Source organism: Phyllobates terribilis, unplaced genomic scaffold (assembly GCF_046119375.1).
Source record: "Phyllobates terribilis strain yellow unplaced genomic scaffold, ASM4611937v1 Scaffold_2__4_contigs__length_985480577, whole genome shotgun sequence".
In the NCBI taxonomy this organism is placed as follows: domain Eukaryota; kingdom Metazoa; phylum Chordata; class Amphibia; order Anura; family Dendrobatidae; genus Phyllobates; species Phyllobates terribilis.
The window spans coordinates 58,670,638-58,696,837 of record NW_027362762.1 but is presented as its reverse complement, the minus strand read 5'-3'; the positions used below and the strand labels follow the sequence as shown (position 1 = coordinate 58,696,837).

The following is a 26,200-nucleotide window of genomic DNA, read 5'->3' as shown; positions in this document are numbered from 1 at the left end:
GTCAGTGAGGGGTGCGGAGTATTGGGGGGGTCCCCCTGTCTGGTCAGTGAGGGGTGCGGAGTATTGGAGGGGTCCCCCTGTCTAGTCAGTGAGGGGTGCGGAGTATTGGGGGGGGTCCCCCTGTCTGGTCAGTGAGGGGTGTGGAGTATTGGAGGGGTCCCCCTGTCTGGTCAGTGAGGGGATGTGGAGTATTGGGGGGGGTCCCCCTGTCTGGTCAGTGAGGGGTGTGGAGTATTGGAGGGGTCCCCCTGTCTGGTCAGTGAGGGGTGTGGAGTATTGGAGGGGTCCCCCTGTCTGGTCAGTGAGGGGTGTGGAGTATTGGAGGGGTCCCCCTGTCTGGTCAGTGAGGGGTGCGGAGTATTGGAGGGGTCCCCCTGTCTGGTCAGTGAGGGGTGCGGAGTATTGGAGGGGTCCCCCTGTCTGGTCAGTGAGGGGTGTGGAGTATTGGGGGGGGTCCCCCTGTCTGGTCAGTGAGGGGTGTGGAGTATTGGAGGGGTCCCCCTGTCTGGTCAGTGAGGGGTGTGGAGTATTGGAGGGGTCCCCCTGTCTGGTCAGTGAGGGGGTGTGGAGTATCGGGGGGTCCCCCTGTCTGGTCAGTGAGGGGTGTGGAGTATTGGGGGGGGTTCCCCGGTCTGGTCAGTGAGGGGGTGTGGAGTGTTGGGGGGCCCCCCCTGTCTAGTCAGTGAGGGGATGTGGAGTTTTGGAGGGGTCCCCCTGTCTGGTCAGTGAGGGGTGCGGAGTATTGGGGGGGGTCCCCCTGTCTGGTCAGTGAGGGGTGCGGAGTATTGGGGGGGGTCCCCCTGTCTGGTCAGTGAGGGGTGTGGAGTATTGGAGGGGTCCCCCTGTCTGGTCAGTGAGGGGTGTGGAGTATTGGAGGGGTCCCCCTGTCTGGTCAGTGAGGGGGTGTGGAGTATCGGGGGGTCCCCCTGTCTGGTCAGTGAGGGGTGCGGAGTATTGGGGGGGGGGGTTCCCCGGTCTGGTCAGTGAGGGGGTGTGGAGTGTCGGGCCCCCCCCCCTGTCTAGTCAGTGAGGGGATGTGGAGTTTTGGAGGGGTCCCCCTGTCTGGTCAGTGAGGGGTGTGGAGTATTGGGGGGGTCCCCCTGTCTGGTCAGTGAGGGGTGTGGAGTATTGGAGGGGTCCCCCTGTCTGGTCAGTGAGGGGTGTGGAGTATTGGAGGGGTCCCCCTGTCTGGTCAGTGAGGGGTGTGGAGTATTGGAGGGGTCCCCCTGTCTGGTCAGTGAGGGGGTGTGGAGTATCGGGGGGGGTCCCCCTGTCTGGTTAGTGAGGGGTGTGGAGTATTGGAGGGGTCCCCCTGTCTGGTCAGTGAGGGGTGTGGAGTTTTGGAGGGGTCCCCCGGTCTTGTCAGTGAGGGGGTGTGGAGTATTGGAGGGGCCCCCCAGTCTGGTAAATGAGGGGCTGTGGAGTATTGGAGGGGTTCCCCCTGTCTGGTCAATGAGGGGCTGTGGAGTATTGAGGGGGGGGGGTTCCCCCTGTCTGGTCAATGAGGGGCTGTGGAGTATTGAGGGGGGGGGGGGGGAGTTCCCCCTGTCTGGTCAATGAGGGGCTGTGGAGTATTGGAGGGGTCCCCCGGTCTGGTCAGTGAGGGGGTGTGGAGTATCGGGGGTCCCCCTGTCTGGTCAGTGAGGGGGTGTGGAGTATCGGGGGGGTCCCCCTGTCTGGTCAGTGAGGGGTGCGGAGTATTGGGGGGGTCACCCGGTCTGGTCAGTGAGGGGGTGTGGAGTATTGGAGGGGTCCCCCTGTCTAGTCAGTGAGGGGATGTGGAGTATTGGAGGGGTCCCCCTGTCTGGTCAGTGAGGGGTGTGGAGTATTGGAGGGGTCCCCCTGTCTGGTCAGTGAGGGGTGTGGAGTATTGGAGGGGTCCCCCTGTCTGGTCAGTGAGGGGTGTGGAGTATTGGAGGGGTCCCCCTGTCTGGTCAGTGAGGGGTGTGGAGTATTGGAGGGGTCCCCCGGTCTAGTCAGTGAGGGGGTGTGGAGTATTGGAGGGGTCCCCCGGTCTAGTCAGTGAGGGGGTGTGGAGTATTGGAGGGGTCCCCCTGTCTGGTCAGTGAGGGGTGTGGAGTATTGGAGGGGTCCCCCGGTCTAGTCAGTGAGGGGGTGTGGAGTATTGGAGGGGTCCCCCTGTCTTGTCAATGAGGGGCTGTGGAGTATTGAGGGGGGGGGGGTCCCCCTGTCTGGTAAATGAGGGGCTGTGGAGTATTGGAGGGGTCCCCCTGTCTGGTAAATGAGGGGCTGTGGAGTACTGAGGGGGGGGGTCCCCCTGTCTGGTCAATGAGGGGCTGTGGAGTATTGGAGGGGTCCCCCTGTCTGGTAAATGAGGGGCTGTGGAGTACCGAGGGGGGGGGGGTCCCCCTGTCTGGTCAATGAGGGGCTGTGGAGTATTGAGGGGGGGGTCCCCCTGTCTGGTCAATGAGGGGCTGTGGAGTATTGGAGGGGTCCCCCGGTCTGGTCAGTGAGGGGGTGTGGAGTATTGGAGGGGTCCCCCGGTCTGGTCAGTGAGGGGGTGTGGAGTATTGGAGGGGTACCCCGGTCTGGTCAGTGAGGGGGTATGGAGTATTGGAGGGGTCCCCTGGTCTGGTCAGTGAGGGGGCGTGGAGTATTGGAGGGGTCCCCCTGTCTAGTCAATGAGGGGCTGTGGAGTATTGGAGGGGTCCCCCTGTCTAGTCAATGAGGGGCTGTGGAGTATTGAGGGGGGCGGTCCCCCTGTCTGGTAAATGAGGGGCTGTGGAGTATTGGAGGGGTCCCCCGGTCTGGTCAGTGAGGGGCTGTGGAGTATTGGAGGGGTCCCCCGGTCTGGTCAGTGAGGGGCTGTGGAGTATTGGAGGGCTCCCCCGGTCTGGTCAGTGAGGGGCTGTGGAGTATTGGAGGGGTCCCCCGGTCTGGTCAGTGAGGGGCTGTGGAGTATTGGAGGGGTCCCCCGGTTTGGTCAGTGAGGGGGTGTGGAGTATTGGCGGGGGGGGAATTCTCAATTCTTTGGCTACAGGTTCTTCTAATGTTGGGTCTGGGGTAGTTGTCGATATTCACATTTCCGTAGTTTATTTGTTACCTCTTCCTGCCTGGAGGGGCGCTGTGCTGTGTGGCCTCTGCTCGTCGCTGAGCCCCATGTACATTATATAGTTCTCCATTATACAATGTGTCCATGTTTCCCAGGATGCAGGATCTCCTCTTGCTTTCATGTAATAGGATGATTACTTCCTCGTGATCTGCCGGGTCATGTGACTGACAAACGGGTGCGCGACTCGTTACAGTCCGGTCATTAGAGCCGTGTACCTGTGGGCCCCCCACGTGGCCCGGCCACGGCTAATCATCACAGTGGTGAATCCCATAGGCCGGTGTTTCATACACCAATCTGATAGAGAAGCCCCTGGAATAAAGGGGACTCTTGTCCCTGGTCTTCCCCTTGTAGTTAATGGGGCCTGTTCCTGTTTAGTATCTGTCCTTGTCATCCATCCCAACCTGATACTTCTCACAGTTGAGGGTTCGTTACAAATGTATCCATCCTAAGCAGTCTGATCTCTCCTGTCCTGACAGTTTGATACAATGTATCCGCTGCTTGACCATTTCTTCACACTGATTCAGTAAAGTCTGTTATGAAGACATTTGGAAATAAAACTACTATTCTTCACCTATAGGTATTGTTCCAAAAAATGTTTTTAACACCATAATGACCTGTGATGTAACTAATTACGTTGCCAGATCATTTTTAGCGCACAGTTGAACGACATGAAAATTAAACCCCCTCAAAAAGTAAGATGATTATTATTATTTTTACCATTTCACCACACTTGTATTTTTTTTCTGCCTTTTCTTTTTGTTGTTTGGTAAAGTGAACGGTACCATTCAAAACTACAACTCGTCCCACAAAAAACAAGCCCCCATCTGCTGATATAGGTGGTAAAATGAAAGCAAAAGTTATGGATCTTGAAAGAGGAAGAAAGAATGAAATCGCAAAAATGAAAAATGGCCACGTCTTCAACCCCTTTCCTCCGCAGCCAATATTTATTTTTTCTTCTAAGAGCCATAATATTTTTATGTCAACATCGGGATTCGCCATATGAGGTCTTGTTTTTTTCTTTGTTTTTTTTTTGTCGGACGAGTTTTTAGTTTTGTTTTTTCTTTTGCTTGTGTTGCAATATTCCCAGACTTGTAACATTTTTATTTTTCCGTCGACTGAGCTGGGTGGGGCCTTGTTTTTTTCGTGACGAGCTGGCCGTTTTATTGATGCTAATTTGGGGCAGATACAACCTCTTGATCTGTTTCATCGCATCTCTTGAAAGATGAGTGTTGACTGAAAAACCACAAATTTGCCTTTTTCTTTTTCCTCTTTACAGCGTTTACCGATCGGGTTCATTATTATCTTTTGATAGCTCAGAATTTTATGAATGCGGCGATACCAACAATTTTTATTTTTTTTATATTTCTCAATTTTTTAACTGGAAGAAAAAGAGCAGGTGATTCAAACTTTCATGTATTTTTTTTAAAACTTTTTTGATTTTTACTTTTATTTTTTATATCCTTAGGTAATCACATTATTGCAGTTTATAGTGAAAATCACTGTCCCTTTTTGAAGTTTGGGATGTAGCTGAGCTTCATAAGGGGTACCACGATGGCAGGTACCAGGGTCTTCAGCAGGCCCCTGACGGTCGTCGTAACCCATTAGTGGCGGGGTATGCGTGAGCATCGTCGTGCGTTCCGTGAAAATACCGCCATCAGAGATTGACTGCAGCGTTTAAATAATTAACAGCCGTGTCCAATATTATTCTGAGGGTTTAAAAAGGATTGAAGAAGATTTCCCTAAAACAGTGCCACTCCTTTGTATGGGCTATGTTTGGTATTTCTATCTCATCTCTTTGCACTCGAGTGCAGACACAGACCATCACCAGGAGTGCCGCTATTTCATTAAAAAAATGAAAAAAAATTTTTTTTTTGTCTAATTCCGTGCGACCCCTTTTGCCTCCCTGTAAGCGTCTGGACCTCGGTGTAGACCTATATAGAAGGAGGTGACGTCACGAGTACATATCTAAATTATTCACTGCTGTTAAAGCTTCACTGTATGCTGAGGCTGTGATGGAGGAAATGGCATTTGTTTTTTTTTTATACATGGTGAGGGGCTAATCTTAAAAGTCCCTAAACTGCAAGCAGAATAGTGTGATGGAGTGCTCTAGGCATCCTATAATAGGCACCAGCCTGCTGAGAGTTGTAGTTTTGCAGTCCTGTATCTCTAGTTGAATATGTGTGTACACCCCTGTGTTGTCTACAGGACACTGGCTGCTCGGAGCCTGCATTTTCCTATCATCACGCTGCATTTACTTTCTTCCTCCGTCAACTGCGCATCATTCAGCACAAACCCAATTTATTTTTTGCCCTTATTAAACATAATTGTCCTGTAAGAAATGATTTCCGAGCGTTTCTTCATAATCGCATGTTTGGACGACTCGTGGATCTGTTACCAGAAGCCATTAGATTTATTAAGCTTTTCTCCAAATATTCATTTGTCTCTTTCATCTAGTTTGTCTTTTAAAGAAAAATCTTCCAGGCAAAACTCCAACACTTGAGTTTGTCTTTGTGGGCACAGCAGAGGGATACGTGGGCACGATATGGGGCTGGAAAAGGGGCTCTGCGAACTGTGGGATTTGTATAGACTTAATACACGAGTGTGATTGAGGCCTCACCCCTGCTGTCCTCAGCTTGCCCCGGTGACCTGGGCTATAGGCCCCTACCCATGTTAGCCAGCATGCATGTGTATGGGGCGGCAGGAGACAGCGTGTACCGCACCCTTGAACTCTAGATCAGGACTACTTAAACTTTTTCTACTCGGTCTAGTGCTAGGGTGTCACTGGCAAAGAAAAAACAAAAACCTGCTATGTAGAGTATACTACCTCCATGTAAACACGCACAATATGCCCCAACGGCCTCATATACCACGGTGCAGTACAACATAGCTCCCAAACCTCAGGTACCTGTGTCCCTCTATTACTGCTTTTGGGAATCTAAACTTAAAGAATGTCCTTAACTTGTTTTTTTTGGGTAAAAAAAAAGTTATCCCCTATCGATAGGATAGAGGGTAACCTGCTGTTCGCTTGGGGTCCGATTGCTGGGACCCTTAGCGGTCCTGCGAACAGGGCTCTGGATCTCAGTCCTGAATGGAGAGGAGGTCTCTGCTCCCTTCATTGTCAATGGGACAGGCGGAGAAAATGGAGTACGGGATTCTCCCTCCGGCGTTCCCATATACAATGAATGGAGCGGACACAACTTCACACCATACAAGATGTTCCGAATCTATGGGGGTCAGACCCCTGGCAACCTGCAAGTTATCCCCTATCCTGTCCTTTTTATTTATTATATCAAGTAGTTCACTGCTCCTTATTTATAGACCTTAGATGTTCAACTGACAACCTGCATACGTGGTGTCGGCCCCTTCCGTTACAGTGTAGCAGTGTCTTATCCTGGCCTGGATCAGCCCGCACCTTTTCGAGTGCAGTCAGCAGATCGTGCTCCTCGGGAGCCTCCGATACGTGCCGTTCCCATGATATCAGCTCTGCGCCCGTGACGCCATCACCCGCATTGATCTGTGGTTGCCTCATGAGCCGAGCTTCTCATTTACCTTTCACATGCAGATCAATGTCCTCAGCAGCCGTGTGCGTGGTGTGGACATTGCTCAGATCATGTGTGTTTGCTCTGTCTTATTGCTAGAGCAGCAGCTAAAGTATCATGTGCACCTTCCCACATGGGGGAGAAATGGCATAAGACTCCTTTTTTTCAGCGAAAAGATATTTTTTAATATTGCAGCTCAGCTTCTATTGAAGTGAATGGGAGCCGAGTTGCCGTACCCATTGCTGGCTCTGTGCCCTCTGTATATCCGGCCATAGCATATTGGTGAGGATGTTGAGTATCGGACCCCACTGATCTGATATTGATGACTTATCCTAAGGAGAAAGTTAGGGGCTATCCTGTAGGTAGGTTACATCCAGCTTGTAGGAAGGGGAGCACTTGTGTAACGTCACACCCCTCTTACAGTAACTCCTCGCTGCAGCCCACCTCCAGGCTTGGATCCATAAAGCTTTCCTTAGTCGCTCACGTGTATGTGAATATTTCTCCCTAAGCAGATGGTTTTCAGCAGTTCTTGTTGGATTCTTGGCAGCGTCTGCTTCCGCTGAAGAAGACTTTGGCTGCTCTTTGGCAAACATCGCATGTGTTTACTGAAATAAGAGGGAAAAGGAGCAAAACTGAAGATGGGAGTAGATGAAACTGCCCGAAATAGAGCCGCGATTGTCAGCCCTTCTAGTCAAAGCAATGTCACCGGAAAAACCCCAAAGCTTTATTACATTGGGGGTCGGCTGGCAGCATAATGTACTCCAATGGTGTCACAAGAGCATAAAACAGTCCCAAATAATAAAATCCAACCCGTAAAAAGCAACACAAGAGAAAATAGACGTCAACGCGAAGGTTATATTTCCCAAATTCTTGCCGCCATGCAGTGCTCTCTGTGCCCCATTAATGTCACAGTGCAATTTTTTTAATCGAGGGGTTTCCATGTCACAACATATTGATAACATATCCTTTATTAGATCGGCAGGGGTCCGACACCTGGCACTGCCACTAATCACAGCTACAAAGCGCAGCCCCTAACAATGCGTAGTTGCAGCCGCCGGGTCTTGCCGAACAGCTCCATCAGCTGCCGAAGCCAATGACAGCTGATTGGTGGGGGGTCTGGGCTCCACTGATCTCACATTGATGACTTAATCCGTGGATTGGCCCCTATGACCCGACAATCTCTTTAATCCTGTTCTATAGGGCTACAGGTCGCTCAACAGCAAATTCTCTAAAAAATTGTACGACAAAAATAATTGTGCTTTTTGTCTGCTACTGTTTGTGATTTTGCTGTAAATCAGCATTTTATACCATGCCTTGTGTATTGTCCGGGCTGTGTGTTTTCTGCCGGCCATATTCTTCATATGTGTATGAAGCATTCGGTAGGACTGACATGGGATTCCCACTTCTGCTTTCACTTAGTGCTTGCTGTCTCTGTTTTGTAAGTTCTTTAAGAGATTTTGTGTCTTTTTACTCCGCTCTGTACCTTTTATAACGCAGGTTGGATCTTTGGGTGAATGGAGGGTCCCGGTGCCCCCGTCTGTATGATATAGTGTACTACGGCACCTAGTTCCTTCTCTACGCCAGGCAGCTTCTCGACGCCCACCCTGCTGCTTACACAACTGGACCAGGCGGCTTCTCTACGCCGACCCTGCTGCTTACACAACCGGACCAGGCGGCTTCTCTACGCCGACCCTGCTGCTTACACAACCGGACCAGGCGGCTTCTCTACGCCTACCCTGCTGCTTACACAACCGGACCAGGCGGCTTCTCTACGCTGACCCTGCTGCTTACACAACCGGACCAGGCGGCTTCTCTACGCCTACCCTGCTGCTTACACAACCGGACCAGGCGGCTTCTCTACGCTGACCCTGCTGCTTACACAACCGGACCAGGCGGCTTCTCTGCGCCCACCCTGCTGCTTACACAACCGGACCAGACGGCTTCTCTACGCCCACCCTGCTGCTTACACAACCGGACCAGGCGGCTTCTCTACGCTGACCCTGCTGCTTACACAACCGGACCAGGCGGCTTCTCGACGCCGACCATGCTGCTTACACAACCGGACCAGGCGGCTTCTTGACGCCCACCCTGCTGCTTACACAACCGGACCAGGCGGCTTCTTGACGCCCACCCTGCTGTTTACACAAGCGGATCAGGCGGCTTCTCGACGCCCACCCTGCTGTTTACACAAGCGGACCAGGCGGCTTCTCGGCGCCCACCCTGCTGCTTACACAAGCTGACCAGGCGGCTTCTCGGCGCCCACCCTGCTGCTTACACAAGCGGACCTGGCGGCTTCTCGGCGCCCACCCTGCTGCTTACACAAGCGGACCTGGCGGCTTCTCGGCGCCCACCCTGCTGCTTACACAAGCGGACCTGGCGGCTTCTCGGCGCCCACCCTGCTGCTTACACAAGCGGACCAGGCGGCTTCGTATTTAGAGGGAGTTATCTCAGAGGCTGCCATGTGGATATGGCTGACTGCTGTTTAACACTTTCCCTCCAGGGCAAAAATATTTTCTTAGCGTTTTCGTATTTTCTTATCTTTCCAGGAGCCATAACTTTTTTTTCCACCGACATAATTTTTTCCGTGACGTGTTATAGTTTTAAATGACACCATAGATTGTTATAAAAGGAAGAAACAAGCCGTAATTACCCCTGCGGTTCTCCCTCCCTTTCCCGCTCTGCCAGACTTGAAAAGATCACATCCCGACCACCAGTGACCCGACCGATCGCTTCGGCCACTGACAGATAGTCGGGACGTACAGCGGTGACAGTCAGAGGCAGTACTGGAGCGACGGGTGGGATTCTGGTGGTAAGTTTGGTAGCCCCTTACTTTTGTAACCCATTGCATCTAATCAGGGAATATCTTATTATCATCTCTGCTAAACGTTGTGTGTTTAATATCACTTATTAGTTTATTAGAGGTCATTCTTTGTGAAGCTTTTCCCCTGATCCTGAGAACAGAACATGTTTTCCAGATGTCCATACAGCAGGGCTTGGCCAGATATTCCCGGGCCTACAACGTGAGTGCTGCGTGTACTCCATGTGCTGTGCATCTGCCAGTTGTACAGTAACTGGTGTCCACCAGCTGACACCCACCTGGCGACATCCCACCAGTGTGAGACGTTCACTACTTGTCCAGGGCTTATCTTCTAAGCATTGGCCCGTACACTTTGAACAAGGCCAACTCCTCCATACATGTGCACACTATTCTTGGATGAGCATGCATGTATTTTTGAGGAGAGAAAATCGGGCAAGCCACTGCCATGCACCTCTTGTGGCATCTTATCTCCTAGGATAGTAATTTTAAAGGGGTCATCTGAATTACTTAAATAGGTAAAATTCCAAAATGCTTGTCTAACAAGTAACTTTACAGTTTACCCATTATTGGAAAAACCTCCTTATTCACAAGAATAATTTCCTTCTCATTGCTTTGATCACCGGCCCCCGCTGCAGAATTGCCCGACGCTGACTGGATTACTGGATCCGGGCCTGCTGCTCCAGTGTAGTAAAGGCAAAGCTGCCACATGTTACCGGCCATCGGTACAGCCGTACCGATCATCATTAGTGCACTTCACGCCCAGAAGATGAACCTATGGTACCTCTTTAGGATGCCCAATCTTTCTTTTCCCCAATATTTGTCAAGGGAAAATAGAGAACCCTCATAGATTACATCGAATGCAATTTTTTTTTTCCATTTCCATAGCCGTATGAGGGCCAGGCTTATTGTGGGGTACATACTTTTTTACTTTTTGAGCAAAAAAAAAAAAAACTGAACACCACTTTTTTTCCCCCTTCAATGGAGCGATTTTTCTACTTAAAATACTGAACATGTGAACACGCCCTGAATGTGCTGTTTTTATTGCTTTTTGTTCCTTTTTTCATGAAGTGCAGGGCCTGGAAAAAACAAAACCGCAAATCTGAGATTTTTTTTTTTTTAGTTTTCAGACTTTCACAGATACAGTGAACCCAAATATGTTTATTTTTCTCATTTATTTTTCTGGGCAATTCATACTTGTAAATATCATCTCCTGAGCCCCCTCCATAAACCCGCACCCAATGTGTCGGGAAGGGATTAATGGGTGATATACAGTGAGACTCTGAGGTTGTGGATGCATACATGTTATAACATGGCTCCCCCACTCCTCATTACGACATGACGCGTCTCCCTGGAGTGATCAACCTGCGATCCATAGACTGTAATTTTATGTCTCCTGGACGTTTTTAAGTGGATATTAGCCAACGATGACACCACCAGTAGATTACTAGTAAATGACTCTTCCAAAGAGGTAGTGAGAAGTCTGAGAGCCGGCAGTCGTCATGTCCGGGCCGGCCGCTGTGATGAAACTTTTAGGTCCTTGTGGTTTCCTTTATGCTTTGGGGAAGTCTGTGGTGCAACGAGTTCATCTTGGCTCGGCTCACTGTTGTCTTGCGTGGTGGTCCCTTTTTTTATAGGTCCCTGTGAGGGATATAATATCTTTCTATAGTTTTTGTAAAGCATCTACATTATCTGATATATGTAACAGCCTTTCTAGGTGTGAGGATGCACAAGGTACCTATGTCTGTGTTCTATAATAGGCATTTAACAGTATAATGTATGGCTTTGTATTCTCCGGTAGACTGTCCTAATAGGTGCAGAGGTGGTACTCGTGATCAGTAATTCTCCATTAAAGGCCTATTCCCGTATTATGCCATCATTTTTGGATCGATGGAAGTCTGACCTCAAATGCATCCACTGGTTCTGAGAATGAAAGGCCCGCAATATTTAGTTTGTGTCCTTTTCCTACAGTACAGACCAAAAGTTTGGACACACCTTCTCATTTAAAGATTTTTCTGTATTTTCATGACTATGAACATTGTACATTCACTTTGAAGGCATCAAAACTATGAATTAACACATGGGGAATTATATACTTAACAAAAAAAGTGTGAAACAACTGAAAATGTCCTATATTCTAGGTTCTTCAAAGTAGCCACCTTTTGCTTTGATGACTGCTTTGCACACTCTTGACATTCTCTTGATGAGCTTCAAGAGGTAGTCACTGGCAATGGTCTTCCAACAAACTTGAAGGAGTTCCCAGAGATGCTTAGCACTTGTTGGCCCTTTTGCCTTCACTCTGCGGTCCAGCTCACCCCAAACCATCTGGATTGGGTTCAGGTCTGGTGACTGTGGAGGCCAGGTCATCTGGCGTAGCACCCCATCACTCTCCTTCTTGGTCAAATAGCCCTTACACAGCCTGGAGGTGTGTTTGGGGTCATTGTCCTGTTGAAAAATAAATGATGGTCCAACTAAACACAAACCGGATGGAATAGCATGCCGCTGCAAGATGCTGTGGTAGCCATGCTGGTTCAGTATGCCTTCAATTTTGAATAAATCCCCAACAGTGTCACCAGCAAAGCACCCCCACACCATCACACCTCCTCCTCCATGCTTCACGGTGGGAACCAGGCATGTAGAGTCCATCCGTTCACCTTTTCTGTGTCGCACAAAGACACGGTGGTTGGAACCAAAGATCTCAAATTTGGACTCATCAGACCAAAGCACAGATTTCCACTGGTCTAATGTCCATTCCTTGTGTTCTTTAGCTCAAACAAGTCTCTTCTGCTTGTTGCCTGTCCTTAGCAGTGGTTTCTTAGCAGCTATTTTACCATGAAGGCCTGCTGCACAAAGTCTCCTCTTAACAGTTGTTGTAGAGATGTGTCTGCTGCTAGAACTCTGTGTGGCATTGACCTGGTTTCTAATCTGAGCTGCTGTTAACCTGCGATTTCTGAGTATGGTAACTTGGATAAGCTTATCCTCAGAAGCAGAGGTGATTCTTGGTCTTCCTTTCCTGGGGCGGTCCTCATGTGAGCCAGTTTCTTTGTAGCGCTTGATGGTTTTTACAACTGCACTTGGGGACACTTTCAAAGTTTGCCCAATTTTTTCGCACTGACTGACCTTCATTTCTTAAAGTAATGATGGCCACTCGTTTGTCTTTACTTAGCTGCTTTTTTCTTGCCATAATACAAATTCTAACAGTCTATTCAGTAGGACTATCAGCCGTGTATCCACCAGACTTCTGCACAACACAACTGATGGTCCCAACCCCATTTATAAGCCAAGAAATCCCACTTATTAAACCTGTTAGGGCACACCTGTGAAGTGAAAACCATTTCCGGTGACTACCTCTTGAAGCTCATCAAGAGAATGCCAAGAGTGTGCAAAGCAGTCATCAAAGCAAAAGGTGGCTACTTTGAAGAACGTAGAATATAAGACATATTTTCAGTTGTTTCACACTTTTTTGTGAAGTATATAATTCCACATGTGTTAATTCATAGTTTTGATGCCTTCAGTGTGAATGTACAATTTTCATAGTCATGAAAATACAGAAAAATCTTTAAATGAGAAGGTGTGTCCAAACTTTTGGTCTGTACTGTATGTGCTAAGACCAGGTGACCAGGATTGGTGCAGTGCAAGGAAAACTTAGAAGCAAATGTCGGGTTACAGAAAAATTCCCAGGATCAATGGGTAACTAGGGGTTGGACACCTACCAGTTATAAAGTTATGGCATATTTTATCCTGAATTCAGCAGCTAGGCTCATATTTCTGACAGCCAGTGCACTGGTTACTCATCTGCTGCAGAATAAAACATAAACGTATCACACGTGCCTACAAGACACTCCACAGTCCTGCTCAACTCTACCTCCCTACCCATCCTCTCCACAATGCGGCATCATTCTACATCTCCTCAACTCTACCACCCTACCAGTCCTCTCCACAGTGTGGCACCACCCTACATCGTCTGCTCATCTCTACCACCCTACCCGTCTTCTCCACAGTGTGGCACCATCCTACATCGTCTGCTCATCTCTACCACTCTACCCGTCCTCTCCACAGTGGGGCACCATCCTACATCGTCTGCTCATCTTTACCACCCTATCCATCTTCTCCACAATGTGGAATCATTCTACGTCTTCTCAACTCTACCACCCTACTCATCCTTTCCACAGTGTGGCACCAGTCTACATCTCCTGCTCATCTCTACCACCCTACCCGTCCTCTCCACAGTGTGGCACCGCCCTACATCTCTTCATCTATACCACCCTACCCGTCCTCTCCACAGTGCATCACCCCCCTACAGCTCCTCCTCATCTCTACCACCCTACCTGTACTGCACAAGCCTACAACTCCTCCTCAGCTCTACCACCCTAACCATCCTTCACAAGCCTACAGCTACTCCTCAACTCTACCACCCCAGCCGTCCTCTCCACAGTCCTACACCATCCTATATCTCCTCTCTACTACCTGTCCTCTCCACAGTGCGGCACGATCCTATATCTCCCACATTCCCTAATTGTACCCATTTACTTTAACCTCCCTACCTAATTTATTAGAATCAAATTTCTTAAATGGGTTGTTCAATTAAAAAAATACAGAAATGTGCTTAAAACTATAATTTATATAGTTTAGTAATATCCTTCTGTAATCACTGATGTCCTGACTGTCGGCCCTACCCTCTGATCTCTCATTATTCAGTGACCCTCCTTTGTGCTGGACACAGAGCATTGCTTGTCGCAAAATGACCAGTGCGGCCACGTGGAGGGGGCTGGCTGAAAATTTCATCATTGGCTGCCCTGTTCCTTTTATTTGAAGTATTTATTTATTTTTTTTAATAATTGTTTTCTTTCTATTGAAATATGTTTATCTTTTCAGATTTGATCCAGTGCACAAATGAGATGAACGTGAACATCCCACAGTTGGCGGACACTTTATTTGAAAGAACGACCAACAGCAGCTGGGTGGTGGTCTTCAAGTCACTAATTACTACTCATCACCTTATGGTATATGGCAACGAGGTGAGTGGTTAATTGTTATAACTTATCCGCTATGAATGTCATATGACATCCTATATACACTGCTCAAAAAAATAAAGGGAACACTCAAATAATACATCCTAGATCTGAATGAAATATTCTCATTGAATACTTTGTTCTGTACAAAGTTGAATGTGCTGACAACAAAATCACACAAAAATCATCAATGGAAATCACATTTATTAACCAATGGAAGCCTGGATTTGGAGTCGCCCCCAAAATTAAAGTGGAAAAACACACTACAGGCTGATCCAACTTTGATGTAATGTCCTTAAAACAAGTCAAAATGAGGCTCAGTTTTGTGTGTGGCCTCCACGTGCCTGTATGACCTCCTTACAATGCCTGGGCATGCTCCTGATAAGGTTGCGGATGGTCTCCTGTGGGATCTCCTCCCAGACCTGGACTAAAATATCCATCAACTCCTGGACAGTCTGTGGTGCAACGTGACGTTGGTGGATGGAGCGAGACATGATGTCCCAGATGTGCTCAATCGGATTCAGGTCTGGGGAAGAGGCGGGCCAGTCCATTGCTTCAATGCCTTCATCTTGCAGGAACTGCTGACATACTCCAGCCACATGAGGTCTGGCATTGTCCTGCATTAGGAGGAATCCAGGGCTAACCGCACCAGCATATGGTCTCCCAAGGAGTCTGAGGATCTCATCTCGGTACCTATTGGCAGTCAGGCTACCTCTGGTGAGCACATGGAGGGCTGTGCGGCCCTCCAAAGAAATGCCACCCCACACCATTACTGACCCACTGCCAAACCAGTCATGCTGAAGGATGTTGCAGGCAGCAGATCGCTCTCCATGGCGTCTCCAGACTCTGTCACGTCTGTCACATGTGCTCAGTGTGAACCTGCTTTCATCTGTGAAGAGCACAGGGCGCCAGTGGCGACTTTGCCAATCCTGGTGTTCTGTGGCAAATGCCAAGCATCCTGCACGGTGTTGGGCTGTGAGCACAACCCCCATCTGTGGACGTCGGGCCCTCATACCACCCTCATGGAGTCGGTTTCTAACCGTTTGTGCAGACACATGCACATTTGTGGCCTGCTGGAGGTCATTTTGCAGTGCTCCTCCTGTTCCTCCTTGCACAAAGGCGGAGGTAGCAGTCCTGCTGCTGGGTTGTTGCCCTCCTACGGCCCCCTCCACGTCTCCTCGTGTACTGGCCTGTCTCCTGGTAGCGCCTCCAGCCTCTGGACACTACGCTGACAGAAACAGCAAACCTTCTTGCCACAGCTCGCATTGATGTGCCATCTTGGATGAGCTGCACTACCTGAGCAACTTCTGTGGGTTGTAGAGTCCGTCTTATGCTACCACGAGTGTGAAAGCACAACCAACATTCAAAAGTGACCAAAACATCAGCCAGAAAGCATTGGTACTGAGATGTGGTCTGTGGTCTCCACCTGCAGAACCACTCCTTTATTGAGGGTGTCTTGATAATTGCCAATAATTTCCATCTATTGTCTATTCCATTTGCACAGCAGCATGTGAAATTGATTGTCAATCAGTGTTGCTTCCTAAGTGGACAGTTTGATTTCGCAGAAGTTTGATTTACTTGGAGTCATATTCTGTTTTTTAAGTGTTCCCTTTATTTTTTTGAGCAGTGTATAGATAATTATATTGCATTCATTTCTTTTTTAAGATGTTTAAGGGTTGTCCATAACATTGCTAGTTTTCCGCTATTGTCAGTGGTCGGACCCCATCTGCTCCCAAGGATGGATCTTTAGCCGAGCATGCACGCCGTGGGTCCATTCATTCTCTATGGGACTTCTGGAGATCTACGGCAATCCCACAGAACAATGGTCTCCAAACTGCGTCTCTCCAGCTGTTGTGAAACTGCAGGTCCCAGCATGTCAGGTTGGAGAACGCTGCTATAGAGAATAGATGGAGCTGTGCCGTGCATGGGGGGACATTTCAGACCCCAATTTTCAGAATCGGTAAGGGTCCCAGCATGTCAGTGATGGCTTTCAATGTTGGGAATAGCCTTTTAAAGGTGTGTGGGTTTAGAAAAATATGACTTTCTTTTCAGAAACTGCACCTCTCCCCAACAATGGGATTTTTCTGAGTTTGCTGCTTGGTCTTATTAAAGAGAATCGAGCTGAACTGCAGTCCGCAAACAACCCATCGTCGGCGATGCTGTTTCTGAAAGAAAGGCGCCATGTTTTTCTAATCCATGACAACCCCTTTAAGTGTCAATCAGCCGTTTCTTTGTTTAAAGAGGTTCTCTGCTCATAAGGTAAATTTGTCAGTGCACTGCCATGGTCACCCCGGAACTCTGCTTCCGCTCTGACAGTCTCCCCGCCTGGATGAGGAGTGCGGGGTGGAATTCATCTATTTGATCAGAGAACCCCTTTAATGTGTTTTCTTTTTAGGGGAACTCACTAATGCCCTATTCTTAGATAATAACCCACCTGGATTGCACACTGATCATTGTATAACTGTTAATTTAAATTGACTTTATGAAGCTGTAAAAGGAGATCTCCCCCAGTCCTTAAAGGGTTATTCTAAAGAAAAAAAGTTGTATTTGATTGTGGGAGTCTGTCCAATGGTTCCCAAAACAATCCCAATATTCAGGCTTTAGAACCTGACAACCTCCATTCCATTCATTGTCTGTGGGATTAGCCGAGCAGTCGTCTAGATAATAAATGTGTCGCGAGCATGTAGAAAATACTCACTGCAGTCTTTAAAAGGGGTGTATCACCCAGAAAATAATTTTTTACTATATATATATATATATATATATATATATATATATATATATATATATATATATATACCTTTTTTTTTTTTTTTCATCCCTTTTCTGCCCCTTTGTGCATCCAGCTGCACAGGTCTGAATGGACTGTTGTATTCTTAGATTGCTAAAACTACATTTCCCAGCAGCGCCATGCTTCTCCTCAGTACTGCAGGCCCCTTTCTCTGATTCCTGATAGAAAGAGATGTATCTGAATTTTCATTTATATGAAAGAGGAGACCATTCATTGATTTAAATGTAGTGACTGTCACCCACTATTTGAGAAAATTAGTGTTTTTGGATTTAACACCTTACAGCGTTGGACGACTGACGGATACTTGATCTGGCAGCAGTAACTGTTCTCAAAGTCTATTTTCTGGTACACAGAGATCGCTTTCTGAGCACGTGATGGTATTTGATGAAGTTTATATCTTATCCCTCGGCATTCCCTGCCTTCAATTACTGGCGTCTGTTTCCTGCTCACTCCGCGTGCGATATAAAATCCAGGCTTCTGCTCCGTCCTTGCACTGTTTATAGAAGTCGCTTTGATGTATCGGGCTCGGTTGTCAGCAAATTAAAAGCATAGAAGAGGGAAGTTTGTGAATGCAAACAAAGGAAGTTGTTGTGTTATTGCGCGGTGCGGATCCGCGGTCTCCGGGATGTGGACCGAACATGTGTCTGATTAGGGAATGTAAACAGGTCTGATCAGAGACACACCCCCCCCCCCCCTCCATCTCCCTCAAATGCTGCTGCCATCATCATCATCGACTTCTGATGCAGTTGTCAACGATGGCAGAGCCAGCTTCCTTCAAAGGTGACCTGGTTGACAGCAGAAGCAAAAAGGCCGATATTTCTGGGGATATGATGCACCACACAGATGGCAGTGATGGCTGCAGCTCCCTGCCATACCTAATAATGGGATCATGACTATAATTAGGACAATAAAATGTCCCCTAAACACTAATAACTTGTGTGTGTAAACAGTTTTCCGTATGGCCAATTCGATAATCACTTTATCTTGCTGCGGGCAACAGCATGGATCACATTATACAGCAGAACTGTGCGGTGCAGAGGTGAATCCAGAACTGTGCGGTGCAGAGGTGAATCCAGAACTGTGCGGTGCAGAGGTGAATCCAGAACTGTGCGGTGCAGAGGTGAATCCAGCACTGTGCGGTGCAGAGGTGAATCCAGCATTGAGGCAAGACAAACAGCAGAATGTCGCATCTTATGAATCTGTCTAAAACATCTGGAAATGAATTAAACCACAAACAACTTGAAAAAGGCTCTAAACTTTTGGTGAACTAGTTGCAAATCTAAGTCACTAGCTGAGAGGTATTCACACCAAAAAACTGTCTGGAAATGCCATGATGAATCTGACCCCTCTGTAGTTTTGACGTTTATTTTTTTTAAGCATTTCTCTATTTTGCACTTACATTCTGCCACACGTAAGGCATCGATGTGGCGCCTGATGGGGCAGTCAGAAATCTCCCCTCGCTTTTCCGGAAGGAGTGAAATAAAATGCCTGATCTGATTAGTTAGTAAAGATGAACAGATCAGTTTAAGGATTTGTCCTGAATTCTAGGATGCACCTGTCTGGAGAATGAGCCCGACCTGTGCGCCTCCAGCATTACTGTGTGCTGACAGCAGGGTGCAGGGAAGTGGCTAAATATAACGTTCACCATTTACCGGTAGCTTTGTCCATTAGCTTTCATTATGAGAGGATATTGCGGTAAGCCGCTGATTGACAGCTGGTGGTTCACTAGTCCTGAGTCAATCGGGGATGAAGTGATGTTATTGCTGCTCCGTGCGTTACTTTCCTCAGGCTGGTTTTGTAAGCAGAATCTCAACATTTTATATGTGTCTTTATTCTATAATCTGTTGACTAGCCCAATTACTTTATATTCAACAACACACTTTTATCAAACATTACTTTTTTAATATATATTTTGGGTAAAGCTATCTTGTTTGCTTTATTGTTGGGGAAAATTTTGTGGGCATGTTGTGAGGTATGTGCCAGGGTCACTATGGAGGCTGGAGGTGAGCTGTGATATCCCCTATTGTGAATGATGGATCCTGTGTTACCTACTGTATATAGAGGTGATATCAGTCATTGTATAGGAGGACGAGGAGGAGGAGGTGAGCTGTGACATCACCTATTGTGAATGATGGATCCTGTGTTACCTACTGTATATAGATGTGATATCTGTCATTGTACAGGAGGAGGAGGTGAGCTGTGACATCACCTGTTGTGAATGCCGGATCCTGTGTTATCTACTGTATATAGAGGTGTTATCTACTGTATATAGAGGTGTTATCTACTGTATATAGAGGTGTTATCTACTGTATATAGAGGTGTTATCAGTCATTGTACAGGGGGTGGAGGAGGTGAGCTTTGACCTCACCTATTGTGAATGATGGATCCTGTGTTTAGTCTGTGATAACGAGATGAATGTTGACCTTGTCCTCAGTAATAAATGAACTACAGTATGTCAGGATGTATTAGCCTATTCTGAGGGCTTTGTAGCCATAGTATTTTTATTTTATTACCATACAAGTACAATGTAGACACTGCTTATTTTCGGCCATAACTGTAGTATTGGACAGTTATAGTCTGGGCAGCGTCCATGACTTTCTATCCATGAATGATGTTGGTGTATCCCCCATATCAGGGTGTTGTGCGGGGTGTCATCTCTGCTTCCTCTGTATACAGACTCTTGCGGTGTTTGTGTGCAGCGCTGCCTTGGAGCAGGTACTTTCTGCAGGTACCTTCCTTAGTCTATGGCATTACTAGGTGTGGAGTGAAATGTGATCGGCGCACATCTGCTGCCCCGGGTCAGCACTCTGCTCACTAGTCACCCGACAGTCCGCACCTTCATGTGGCTTTGTGCAGACACGCCTCGCTGGTGTCGGTGAATGCTCCGCTCCTTATATTCATCTCTATAGTCTCTTAGAAACCAGAGAGAATAGATGACAGTTCCCGATGTAACAAGAAATGTATCCTGCGGGTGATGGGAGCGGCAATGCCCGGGATCCACTCGCTTTGTTCTTTCTGTACATACTAGTTTCATGCTTTGCTTTTAAAAGGGAAGGAAAAGAAAACCTAAAGATGGCAGGTGTCCAAAATACAGTGTAAGGGGAGAACCAGAGAACCATTGGGCTGATTGTGGCTCTTGGCTTGTGGTCGGGCCTAGTATTGACTGTCATCCTTACAGCGGTGCAGGATGCCTATTAAAGGCATTAAAAAAATGCCAGCTTACAGATACTTGATGCCCCAATCACCGCTAGGTCTAAAATCATCTTTGTAGACAGGCAATCTACCTGTGTAAGCGATTATTCACCCCCATTTACACCTTTTGAGTAACTTTATAACAATAAAACATCTAATCTACATCCCCCTTCATCTACTTTGTAATACATCTGGATTTCCCAAACTAGAAGCGTCCAAGGCTCAATATATTTCTGTGGATTTCTTGTACAAAGACCGGCAGGGGAGATGTAGTGCTGAAGCAGCAGGAGGAAAACAATGACACTTTTTTTGTTAATTTTTAAAGATCAAGTCTTGGAATTGTTAAAGTTCAAAAAAGGAAAAAAGGTGCCATCTCTATCCTTTTATTGAGCTTGGAATGAGAGCAAATATGGTTTGGGGAGAGGTGAAGGCTCTGGGTGGTAGTAGAAACCCCAACCATAAATTGCTTTTATTTAAATTGACCCTTTAATAAGGTCTGGCCTCTCTCTTAAGAAAAACACCCCTTTCTGGTTAAGCCCTCCTTTATTCATTAAGCCCCTCTTCTTTTTTTTTTTCTTCCCCCTTTGATGTCCTGCCCTTTGTAACGCACACCGCTTTTGGAATTACTGGTTTTTATTGGGGTGATGAAGCTGGAAACAGGCAATTTTAAGAAGCCTGACTTCTATCGAGCCTCCTCTTCCTCGGCCCCTTTCTGTCGAGCATCGCCCCCCCCCCCCACCTACACACTTAATTCAGCTTTTGTAAGGTTTGGTTTTCTTTAGTTGGTGGATGGAGCTTTACAGGCAATGCTCCCTAGAACAAATGTATGCAACTAAGCCCTTTAGCCAATGGATGGGACATTGACTTACAGGATGGCTACCTATAGTTGGCGCTAGAGATGGTTGTCTTCCATCTGGAACCAGACTCCAGAACATACATTTCAAACTCTGGCCCATGGGCCAAATCCGGCTCGTAGGGGGGGTTTTATGTGTCCCGCGACACCGGAACCACCACCCTATGTGGGGCCCATTATTCTGTATGGAGGACTGTGTGGGGACCCGTTATTCTGTGTGGGTGGCCCCCGTAAACTTGGATTCAGTAAAGATTCTGCATCTTGTTGGACATATTTGGCAGCCAGATGCCCCCCCAGGGTGTGTGTAGGGGGGGGGTCGCTCTCAGCAGTTCCTCCTCCATCTCAGCCTTGTCTGTTCATTTGTTGTATTGGCAACCAGAGCTCAACACGTTAATGTGACAGAACCTGCTCCGGCCGAGGTGCCGGTATTTCATGTCAGGCTGCTATGTAGAGGATAAATGAGCGCGTTACTTACCAGTACCTGTACCCGTACCCGTCCTGCACCGATTGCTGGGAAATGTCATGTATTCACATACGCAGGAATGCTCTCCAGCCGTCGGTCAGCTCATTACGGTGCCGGACTCCATCTTCATGTCACTACTTCATCCAGAGTGATTTCTCCCTCATTCTTTCATGTTTAGCTGTAGACTGTGGCTTTTTTTTCTAGTGCTATACATGGGGGCAAATTAATTTAATACCATTGTGGGTGGCCCCTGACTGTGGCTTTATCAGCGCCGGCATGGGGGCACGTCATCCTATGTGCCTATTGACGCGTCCGTGACGTGATCGCAGGGTGCCGATGGGTTGCAATGACAGCAGGGTTGTGTTAAAGACCTCCATACTTTATCATTACAGAGCTCCCTTAAAACCCTGCCTTTGTCCGGGCTTCATGGGAGACTGTGATTTTTACTATATGCAGCAATACTGGGACTAATAAATAAAGTGAAAAGTTAAAGAAAAATGAAAAAAATAAAAATGTTTCCATAGCACTTAAATTTTTTTCCCCCATTTTCCATTACACTACGTGGTAAAATGAACTGTATCATTCAAAAGTACAACTCATCCCGCAAAAAAACAAGCCCTCGTATATCTACGTGGAGAGCCAAATAAAACCGGTATGGCTCTTGGAAGTGGAGAAAAAAAATGAAAAATTTTAAATTGGCCGTGTCAGGAACAGGTTAAGAAACCTGACACGCCTTTCTAAAGAGGCGAGTGGCTTCAAAAAGTCTCCTCCTTTAGGACCTGTCCTACAGATCACGGATTGATTTTTTTTAATGGAAAGCATGTAATGCTTCATATCTCCTGCGGAGGCACTGCAGGGAAACCAAATGCTTGCAGTTAGAATGTCAGCAGCGTCCTCATGTGATTAGCTCATTGTCAGGGCACTTTTCTAACATGTGGGTATTATGTGGAGTTGGGATCCCTTTATTCTCTGCTTTTACTTCATTATTTAAAGGTCTTTTATTATTTTCTCATTTCTAGATTTGTGTCTTTACAGCAATTCCTTTGTGTTCGTCTCTAACTAGAACGGTTTCGTTTACAAGCAGGAGGCCTCGGTGCAGGGTGGTCCAGTAGGACTCAACGTCTATATGTTCTAGATCTGGGTCTTGTACAATTTGACCCTTGCTTTTTGTGTCTCCCATTTCTTTTTCCCCTCATCTTGTTTTTCCTTTCTTCCTCCTGTAGCGCTTCATCCAGTATCTGGCATCACGCAATACGCTGTTCAATCTAAGCAATTTTTTGGACAAAAGTGGACTCCAAGGCAAGTTCTCGTTTCTCTGTGCCCTTATTTTATTCCTTTTTTTATAATTTTTATTTTTAAATCTGTCATGTGGTTTCATATGATATAATCCTTTTTATTTGGTGCTACTTTTTATTTTTTTTTAACAAGGAGTGTTGTTACTGGCAAGAGATGCGTCTGGTCCTTCATTCAAGTGAAAGGGGCCTGCGGTAGATCTCTGCGCAGTGGGCTGTCCGGGAACGCTGCGTTCTTTGCTGTGATATGTTTTTTTGCGCACATTAGGATATTCCATGTAGTCACTGGTGTTTATATCTTATTGTGTCCAGGTTATGACATGTCCACGTTTATACGACGTTACAGCCGCTACCTGAATGAGAAGGCCGTGTCCTACAGACAGGTCGCTTTTGACTTCACCAAAGTAAAAAGAGGGTAAGCCATACCGGGGTTTATATATGTATATAGTGTAAGTCGTGCTGTGAAGCGTATATGTGCACAGAGGGTATAGAGGAGGAGGGTGTAAGCCATGCAGGGGGTATATGGGAGGAGGGTGTAAGCCATGCAGGGGGTATATAGGAGGAGGGTGTAAGCCATGCAGGGGGTATATAGGAGGAGGGTGTAAAGCCATGCAGGGGGTATATAGGAGGAGGGTGTAAAGCCATGCAGGGGGTATATAGGAGGAGGTTGTAAAGCCATGCATGGGGTATATAGGAGGAGGGTGTAAAGCCATGCAGGGGGTATATAGGAGGAGGGTGTAAAGCCATGCCGAGGTTATATAGGAAGAGGGTGTAAAGCCATGCAGCGGGTATATGGGAGGAGGGGGTGTAAAAGCCATGCAGGGGGTATATGGGAGGAGGGGGTGTAAAAGCCATGCAGGAGGTATATTGGAGGAGGGGGTGTAAAAGCCATGCAGGAGGTATATGGGAGGAGGGGGTGTAAAAGCCATGCAGGGGGTATATGGGAGGAGGGGGTGTATGCCATGCATGGGGTATATGGGAGGAGGAGGTGTAAGCCATGCAGGGGACATAGGGACATATGAGCGTGTAGTGCCTGTGTCCTTCTCAGCCTTGTATTTGGGGTGTTCAGTGCTTTCCCAATACCTGTAGATGACTTCATGTAATATTATATCGCCAGGGGCCGCTTCTACTCTTCTCTGCTGCCTTATAACATACTAATGAATGATCCTTGTGTTTTCAGGGCTGATGGAGTTATGAGGACAATGAACACTGAGAAGTTATTAAAAACCATGCCCATCATACAGAACCAAATGGATGCCCTGCTCGATTTCAATGTAAGTCAGTGTACACTTCCAGCACTGGTGATATCTGCACTGGAGCTTCTCTGGGGATTGCCCTTCTCTGGGGATTGCCCTTCTCTGGGGATTGCCCTTCTCTGGGGATTGCCCTTCTCTGGGGATTGCCCTTCTCTGGGGATTGCCCTTCTCTGGGGATTGCCCTTCTCTGGGGATTGCCCTTCTCTGGGGATTGCCCTTCTCTGGGGATTGCCCTTCTCTGGGGATTGCCCTTCTCTGGGGATTGCCCTTCTCTGGGGATTGCCCTTCTCTGGGGATTGCCCTTCTCTGGGGATTGCCCTTCTCTGGGGATTGCCCTTCTCTGGGGATTGCCCTTCTCTGGGGATTGCCCTTCTCTGGGGATTGCCCTTCTCTGGGGATTGCCCTTCTCTGGGGATTGCCCTTCTCTGGGGATTGCCCTTCTCTGGGGATCGCCCTTCCTCTGATAGACACAGCAGAGTTATGTGGGGATCGCGGCTCCAGATCAGGTCATGTGGGTGGATGATTGACAGGTTGGTCCTCTTTGCTGACTGGCAGTGATTTGGGCCACTCGTGTGAATTTTGAGCAGGCAATTCATTCTTCCAGTTCACTTGTTGTATAGTGCCAAGTGCGAGGCTTGGAGCGTCCCCAGGATGGTTTTATTTATTTAATTTTGTCTGTGGTTTTTGTTGCTTACACTTTTTAGGGAATCTCATTGAAAACCTTTTACTAGATCTAAATCATTACTATTTTATATTATACCTCTGACAGGCATCACATGGTACCAGGTATGGGAATCATACCTGCTACCAGAAGTAAAAGGCTAGTTTATGCACGTGATATAGTTTATATATGCTTGTGACCCCTTGAGGAGTCTGGTGTACCCCCAAAACATATAGGAGCATGTGAGATAAATAAAAGCTCATAGGGCAATTTTCCAGCATGGGGTCGCTCTATTTTACTACGGGTTGATCCATTGTGTTTTTTGTGTTTTTTTCCCCAAGAGTACAGAGTAGAGGCTCCACCAACCGCATCTCTATATTTTGAGATTTCTTGCTTTGTTTTTTTTTTTTGGACTTTATTGGGCTGATTATTATAATTTAGCCACATAGATTCAAATCTAAAGCAGAATATTACCAAAGTGGTTTTCCAGGGCTTAAAAATTGATTATCGATTCTTGGATTATAAAATCTATCCCAATTAGCCGATCGAAGGTGTCACAACCACAAGAAATGAGACAGCGCCGTACAGTGTTTAGTGGCTGAGAATGGTACTGCAAGCTGTCTACTACAGAGTTGTGCCACTGATCTGTGAGGGTGCTGGCAGTCAGATCCCCACAGATCTTATATTAATGACCTACATGAATGATAGATGATTATTATTTTTGTTAAATCAATGACTTCGGTGTCTGCATTGAGCATCGTGCATTATCTAACATCAAGTCCCCAGGCTTGTTACTCTGTATTTTTTCCTGCCTAATTATGCAGCTTTTTAGTACTCTGCTGGCTTACAGGCCTTTTCTGATCTTTTGCTTTTCACCTCCGCTCTCCAACTCCAGGTAAATGCCAACGAGCTGACGAATGGAGTCATTAATGCCGCATTCATGCTGCTCTTCAAAGACGCCATCAGACTGTTCGCTGCCTACAACGAAGGGATAATTAATCTTCTAGGTAAATATCTCCATTCTGCCTTATAAAGTAGTCTCTGGATTTGCATTTCTGCGTTGTTTTGTTTTTTTACATAATCGGAATGAATTAGAAGCATTCGCTGTAGCCCGGTCTCGTAATGTTGAAGCCATAAATGTGATGGCTGATCATGGGGACAATGCCTTTTGTGATACCGAATTAAATAGGTTTCTTTTTCTTTTTTTTTCTTTTTTTTTTTTTTTATTTAGGACACATTTTTAAACTTGACAA

General features: G+C 47.1%; 1 protein-coding gene across 9 annotated transcripts in view; it reads left to right on the top strand.

Moving 5' to 3' along the window:
- The window catches only part of PICALM (phosphatidylinositol binding clathrin assembly protein), a 72,052-nt gene that overhangs the window by 433 nt on the left and 45,419 nt on the right, over nt 1-26,200 (top strand). For all 9 annotated transcript variants that reach the window (XM_073661976.1, XM_073661938.1, XM_073661929.1 and 6 more), the window contains exons 2-6: nt 14,303-14,445; nt 22,962-23,037; nt 23,343-23,445; nt 24,211-24,304; nt 25,843-25,954. In XM_073661976.1, coding sequence (XP_073518077.1) covers nt 14,303-14,445; nt 22,962-23,037; nt 23,343-23,445; nt 24,211-24,304; nt 25,843-25,954 — 528 coding nt within the window. The remainder of the gene's footprint in view (nt 1-14,302; nt 14,446-22,961; nt 23,038-23,342; nt 23,446-24,210; nt 24,305-25,842; nt 25,955-26,200) is intronic.